The sequence below is a fragment of the Rhincodon typus genome, chromosome 2, assembly GCF_021869965.1.
Source record: "Rhincodon typus isolate 14 chromosome 2, sRhiTyp1.1, whole genome shotgun sequence".
In the NCBI taxonomy this organism is placed as follows: Eukaryota; Metazoa; Chordata; class Chondrichthyes; order Orectolobiformes; family Rhincodontidae; genus Rhincodon; species Rhincodon typus.
Window position 1 is genome coordinate 86,721,156 of NC_063333.1, and position 7,757 is coordinate 86,728,912.

General features: G+C 38.8%; 1 protein-coding gene across 1 annotated transcript in view; it reads left to right on the forward strand.

Annotated features, from left to right (window-relative positions):
• dgkb (diacylglycerol kinase, beta) overlaps positions 1-7,374 on the forward strand; it is a 677,591-nt gene extending 670,217 nt beyond the window's left edge. The window contains exon 29 of the mRNA XM_048611787.1: positions 7,279-7,374. Coding sequence (XP_048467744.1) covers positions 7,279-7,374 — 96 coding nt within the window. The remainder of the gene's footprint in view (positions 1-7,278) is intronic.
• Positions 7,375-7,757: the final 383 nt, after the last annotated feature.

Sequence of the window (7,757 nt, forward strand, 5' to 3'; positions counted from 1 at the left end):
CCTCTGATGCTGCTTGGCCAACAATGGAGATGAGACTGATCTTAAAAGTAATTGTTGACTACCTTGTGAATATCCAGTGTTTGGGCATTCACTTAGAGAATAACTACATTGGTAGAATACCAAAGGCTGTTGAGTGCCTGCAGAATCTTACTCCATCAGGACAGTGTGTCTTTGGGAGAGATAGAGGTGAGAAAATTGCTAAAGCAATCAAGTGGAAGTATTTGTTTCTGAAAGATCATTAGCAGCTCTTTTAAAGTTTAGTTATGTTTTGCTTTCGCTGATACAATCAATTTCCTACACAAATAGAGAACACTGATTTTAGGAACTTCAGCATTTCTTCTTTAGTAGTAATAATAAAGAATCGTCTAATGATTACTTAGTGATTAATATCTTTTGTTTGACTTAGCTCACCAAAGAAATATGTTGAATTGTATTTGGAACAGGCCCTCATTCTTTCATTGGCTTAAGGCAAGATGTGACCTTTTTGTTTAATAATGAGAATCATCTATTATCTAAAAACATTTCAAATGGTCAAAGAGAAAATGCCAGCTTTCAATTAGCTCAGACATAACAAGCCCTTAAAAACATCTTGTTAAATTTAGTTTTATGTTTGAGAAATTTTGTGTATAAAATGTGAAATACGGTATCCCATACTCAAAGATACCTGTAGATAATTTTGGTGAAACGCAATTCTTAAACAATAAATACATTTAAACAAGGCTTTATCTTATTTTTGTTTTATGTGAAATGAAATATTTTTAAAAATATTGTGTTTATTGCAGACTTTTTCCATAGGCTAATTTGTTTTAAATGATTAAGAAAATTGTATTGAAATTGTTTATTTATTATAGTTCAGTATATTACTTTGTTTGAATTTCTGTAACAGTAAGTATAAGAACAAGGTGATTAAGGTAAATTTGACAAAGGTAGATACTTTGTGCAATTGTTCTTAGAGGTTGCTTGCAGAAATAATGTATATAAAAACATTGATGGGTAAATTGACCTATCCAGGCTTTTCATATAATCTTTATAAAATCAGTTGTTTCTTGCCTTTAATATATGAATTTCAAAATACATTTTTCCTCCTGCAAAGTTGACATTATTTGCTTTTCATAATTAAGATGCCATTTAATCTGATTCTGTCTACATAAATACCAACTTCAAATTAAATTATTGCTACAAAGTACTGTATGTTGGTAACATGTTGTGGTACTTCAATGGGCAACATGGCTTAGCAGCTGTTCATCTGGCAGCATTCATGGATGGTATTATAGCCTGAAAAACTAGTATCTTCAAGGACATGAATGCCCACACGTTTTATATAAACACTTTTTTATCTCCCACTACTGTTATATTTCTTCCTTCAGAGTGGAAAACAGCATTAGCAATAATTATTACTGCTGCATTGAAGCAGAGTGAAGCACACGAGTCTTGTGAATTTTTGGACAGTCACCTCTTACATTCCCAAAAATTGGCCACTCTGCCGCAAGCTGGAACATTATCTAGGATCCCCGAGAGATCTTTAACAATAAGCATGTGTGAATGTGAGGATCAGACAAGGCCAAGTATGAAGCATTGCTTCATAATCCAACGTTGCCACACAAGCTGTGTCGCACCATTAGAAATATATAATGCAAAAATACACCAATCTGAGGACTGTTATGAACATAAACCTCTTATTCTAGTGAACTTTGAGGCAGTATGTCCAATTTGAAAGCATTGTCATTATGTCTGTTAGTTATAACCATAGAATGGTACAGCACAGTTACAGGCCCTTCGTCCCACTATGTCTGCGTCAACCATGATGCTGTTCTAAACTAATCCCATCTGCCTGCACATGGTTCATATCCCTCTATTCCCTGCCTGTTCACATGTCTGTCTAAATGCCTCTTAAACGTTGCAGTCTGTTTCTATCACTTCGCAAGGCAGCATGTTCTAGGCATCTGCCACTATCTAAAAGACGTGCCTTACATATCTCCTTTAAAGTTTTCCCTTCACCTTAAACCTACATCCACTAGTATTTGGCATTTCCACCCTGGAAGTAGAGTCTGACTGTCCATCCTGTCCATGCTTCTCATAATTTTATATACTTCTTTCAGGGCACCCCTCAGCTTCCGATGCTCTTGTGAAAACAATCCAAGTTGTCCAACCTCTCCTTATAACTACTGCACTCCAATCTAGGGAACATCCTGGTAAATCTCTTTTGCACCCTCTCCAAAGCCTACATATCCTTCCAATAGTGTGGCAACCAGAAATGCACACAATTCTCCAAATGTAGCCTAACTAAAATCCTATACAGTTGCAATGTGACTTGTCAACTTTCACACTCAGTAACCTGATTGATGAAGGATAGCATACCATACACCTTCTTTACTACCCCATCTACTTGTGTTGCCACTTTCAGGAAGCTATGCACTTACACTCCAAGATTTCTCTGTATATCAATGGTTGCTAAGGTCCCTGCCATTTACTGTATATTTCCTTTTCAATTTGCTCTCCCAAAATGCATCAACTCCCACTTGTTTGCATTAAACTTCATCTGCCATTTCTCTACCCAAAATATATATACACACACACATATATATCCAGCTGTATTCTTTGACAATCTTCCTCATTATCTGCAACTCCATGAATTTTTGTGTCATCCGCAAACTTACTAATCAGACCATCTGTGTTTTCTTCCAAATCATTTATCCACATTACAAACAGAGGTCCAAGTACCGATCCTTGTGCAACATCACTGGTTGTCGACCTCCAGTCAGGAAAACACCCCTCCACAATTACCCTCTGTCTTCTATGACCAAGCTAATTTTGTATCCAATTTACCAACTCACTGTGGATCCAATGTAATATAATCTTCTGGACCATCCTACCAAAAGGGACCTTGTCAAATGCTTTACCAAGTCCATGTTGACTATATCCACTATCCTACCCTCATCAATCGTCTTTGTCACTTACTCAAAAAAACTCAACTAAACTTATGAGACAAGTTGTCCCTGTACAAAGCCATGCTGACTATCCATAATAAGTCAATTCTTTACCAAATGTGAGTAAATCCCTGTCCATAAGAATCTTTTCCAATAATTTATCTAGCATCAATATAAGGCTCACTGGCCTATGATTTCCTGGATTACCCCTGTTGCCCTTCTTAAACAAAAGACTGGCTAATCTCCAGTCTTCCAGGACCTCACCTGTGCCTAAAGATGATACAAAGATTTCTGACACGGCCCCAGCACTCTCCTCCCTTGTCTCCCTCAGTATTCTGGGATAGATCCCATCAAGCCCTGAGACTTATCTATCTTAATGTTTTTCAAGGCACCAGACACCTCCTCCTCCTTAATATCAACATTCCCTAGAATATCAACAGTCCCCTCCCTAATTTAAGCATCACCCTTCTCTTTGATCTTGGTGATTGCCAATGCAAAATACTCATGAATCATCTCACTTCCTCTGGCTCCACACATAAATTCCCTCCTTTGTCCTTGGGTGGACCTACCGTTTCCCTAGCTACCCTCTTGCTGCTAATATACATATAAAATGCCTTGGGATTCTCCTTAATATTTGCCAAGGATATTCCATGGCCCATTTTAGCTCTCCTAATTCCTTGTTTACATTCTTTCCTGCTTCCTTTACATTCCTAAGCACTTTATCTGATTTCAGTTTCCTAATCCTTACATATTCTTCCTTTTTCTTTCTGACTAAACTTTCAGTATCTCCTGTCATCCAGTGTTCCTGAATCTTGCCAACCTTATCTTTCATCCTTAGAAGAACATGCTGGTCCTGAATTCAGATTAACTGGCCTTTAAAGGACTCCCACGTGTCCCATACCCTCAAACAGCCAATCCCAATCCAATTTTTCCAGTTCCTGCCTCATACCATTATAATTAGCATTCTTCCAATTCAGTACTTTCACTCCAGGATCAGTCTTATCCTTAACCATAACTGTGGTAAAACCTATGGAATATGATCATTGTTTCCAAAATGCTCCTTCACTGAAATTTCAAATACATCCCCAGGCTCATTCCCCAATATGTGATCTAGTATGGCCCTTTCCTAGTTGAACTATCTACATATTGTTTCAAGAAGGCCTCCTGGATACAGCTAACAAATTCTGCTCCATCTAAGCCCCTAACACTAACAGTGAGAGGCCTAGTCAATATTGGGAAAGTTAAAATCACCCACTACAACAACCCTGTTGTTTTTACATCTTTCCATGATCACTTCTGTTATTTCCCACTCCCTATAATGTAGAAGGCCTATATAATAACCCCAGCATAGTGACTTGCACCCATCTTGTTCCTGAATTCCCATGTGGCCTCACTGAATGAGCCTTCCAAGATGTCCTCTCTCAGTGCAGCTGTGACATTCTCCTTAATCAATCATGCAACTCTCCCACTGCTTTTATAGCCCTTTCTATCATGCCTGAAGCATCTAAACACTGGAATGTTGAGCTGCTAGTCCTACCCTTCTCTCAACCAAGCTTCTGGCTCTAAACTGATCTGCATTACCTGCTTTATTCTTTGCATTAAAATAAATACACTTCAGACTGCCAATCCTGTCGTATTCATTAGCTTGGCCCTGCCTCTGCTTCCTATTCTATATATCTATCACAAACCATTTATTTTAGAAGACCATGTCTCTCTGTTTTCCATGTGGTACATGTTATATCAATTTTTACACACACAATTACTGTGGTAAAAGATAAACTGCCTTGTATAAGGAATTAAATATCTATTTTAAGTGTTGTCATTTGTGCTTCTGTGATGAGTAAACTTTCTAACATTGTATCCTTACGTGTTAAACACAGAGAGTATGACACCTTCCTGTGGGCAATGTCATCAAAAATCCCTGTATGTAAGGTAACAGTCCCTTATCAAAACCAACTGTACTGTTCAGGCTGCTCCAATAATTATGCATGGACACTATGAATAACAAAGAAAGGCTAACTCCACTGTTAAGACATAGAAAACGTGTAAATCTGATAAATTTCAGAACATTTTGAAATGAACATGTACTTTGTTGATTCGACATGTAAACCATATACACAGAATTGGAATTGTAGTTTCTTCAATAAGACTTTGACCATTTGTTGAAAACTTAAATTTGAAAAGGAACAAATGAGATATGCATCTAGAAAGCATTCATACCATATTTGTGAAGCATCCTAGACCTTTTTTTTTTACCTAATTCCATGCAATTATGAGGCTAGATGATGTCAAAACTATTTTACCAAAAAATCAATTAAGAGATTAAACAAATGATGATGTGATCAGTATGCTAGCACTATAGGATACAATCTTCCCTCTCTGACAATGAAGGGTAAGTAGTTTGTTGAGTTTGCTCGGGATAGAAAATCACCACACTCTCTCCAACTCTGCAATTAAATGCTGGGTGAGAAGGCCCATGGGAAACTTGCTTAACTCACTGTCAATTAAAGCCCTTAATTTGTGAATTAGTGGCTATTTAAGGGTCTCAACTGCGTACCCCCCAACTACTTGCCAACCCGGTAGGTGAGAAAGGTTTTCCTGAAAAACTGTTGCAACCTGCCTGCCAAGTCGGGTTGGTGGTAGGTCGGGTAGTGGCATCATACCTGTCTGATTATGAAGAATCAGAGGCATGGACGTCCTCTCAAAGCCACTCTCCTGACTCACTGCAACCCTCACTGATTGAGAAGAAGAGTAAAGATTCACCTTTCAGTTGCTAAAGAGCTGATTAGTGGACGGTCTGGTGAGTTATCTTGTCTGTGGGATTGGTATGTCAGTCATCACCCAAGACATTCACCCCACTCTTGGAAAAGAAATAGAATATTGTGCCCATAATGTTTATCCATGGGGGACAATTAGGGCTGTTGTATGGTCCCCTGCCAACAGACCTGCAGGCAGTGAGAGCAGTAAAATTTGCTGGATGGCATTCCCGCTGCCATTCCTGTATTCCCAACTCCTCATTTTATGGGGAAGGGGGAAGCGATTGAGGTCTGAACCCAATTACTGGCAACTTAAGGGCCAGTTCCAGCCCAGTGGCAACTTTTCATACAGAGGAGGAGATCATGACCATGAAGGAGGGGAAGGTTAGGGTGGGGGAAAATGGCAAGGCTCAGCAATTTCCCCTGCTTGGGCTTTGGGCAGGAAAGAGGTGGTGCACCTTAGTTACTATCTGGTACAGGTTTGATGCTGCCTCTCTGCCCACTTCAGTCCTGTGCCACTTTCTGGATGCTGTCTCCATTCTTGAAGTGCCATCAACACCACTTCTCTACTCTGCCCACCATACCAGAGCGTCCCCTACTAATTCAACCATGAATCCCAATACTTACCTCTGTACTGGGCTCTGGGACTGGCTATTGCCCAGCATTGGCTTCTGCTCACAGTCTGCTTGGAATACAGAGCTGTCAGCCAATCCGATCAGCCAGCAGCTCCCTGAACTGGGATGACCTTGGGATGTCCAGCCAATTAACATTTCTAAGGACAGGAAACCCTACCACCTCTAAAACGCAGCCCTTATTTCTTTTTTCAAATTTAGTTTATTCAGTTGTGCTTTTTTTCAGTTACTGCTTTTATAGCATCAAGCATCATTGCAGGAGATGCACAAGGTTACTATTTTAATTGTGAACTGGCTTCACAGCAAGTGAAATGCCATGTTGGCAATTAATCAGCCCTTTTGGACCCCCGAAAAATAAAACAGAAAACAGGTAATTCATTCTTGTGTGAATATTTGGTTTAGTAAACTAAAAGGCATCCTTTTCTTAACAATTTAGATCCAAGGTAGAAGCCCATATTGCATGATGATCTCTCAAGGTGCTGAGGTTAAGAATAACGTGTATTTCTAAACGAGATAAGAATATGTTTTAACTACTTTTGCTGTGTTTGGAAACAAATTGAACCTGAGATCTGAAATTTCCTTCCTAGGTCAAATCTAACTGAATAAGAACAAAACAGGAATTAAATCCAGAACTCTCATATTGTTATTTTCATCTGGCATGGAAACCTTTCATTTGGGCTGTTTTTTTTTTCTAGCAATATGAAGTTTGTTCTTTTTTCAATGAAAGTTAATTTTAATAATTTGCCATTTGAAAATAAATGTTACTTATCACTGGCCTTCTGTGTTGAGATCTACCATGGCTTCAAGACCCTGGTTTTGGAGAGAAAAGTGAATCCTGAGATTGTTGGCAGTTTAACATTGGCTGCTTCCTAATGTTATGGTCTATTGAACTGCAGTGACTTTGAATTGCTGTGCAGTAATTATAATTTTTTAAAAGTTTCACCATATTTTTATTTCTCTTAGATTACAATAAGTCACAAGAACCAGGCTCCGATGTTGAAAGCTCCACCTCCCAAGACTGGTTTTGTATCCTCAGTCATCAAGCGAACCAGGAACTAAGATGCAAGGATAAGCTGGGAAAAGAAGCTATCCTCTTAAGCAGCATAGTTTCTTTTAAAGTGAGAACAAGGACAACATGGAAATTGAAACTGAAATTAGGAATAAGTTGTACTCTATAAGGACCAGTTTTCAAATTTACTCTGACTGTAGGGAATCTCACCCACAGAAGCACATAATGGAAATTCTGTCATGCCCTGGGCATGGCTTTCCTCTCTGTTCACAATAATAGTCAAAAAATTAGATGGAAAACACATCCAAAGCTCCAATGGACACTGTTGACAGGAGAGGCTCCCCTGACTGGACGAAGCCAGAGAAAGTATCACTTAGATTAGAATAGTGCACGCCATTCATTCACACAGTCGCTATTGATGTGATTGAACATA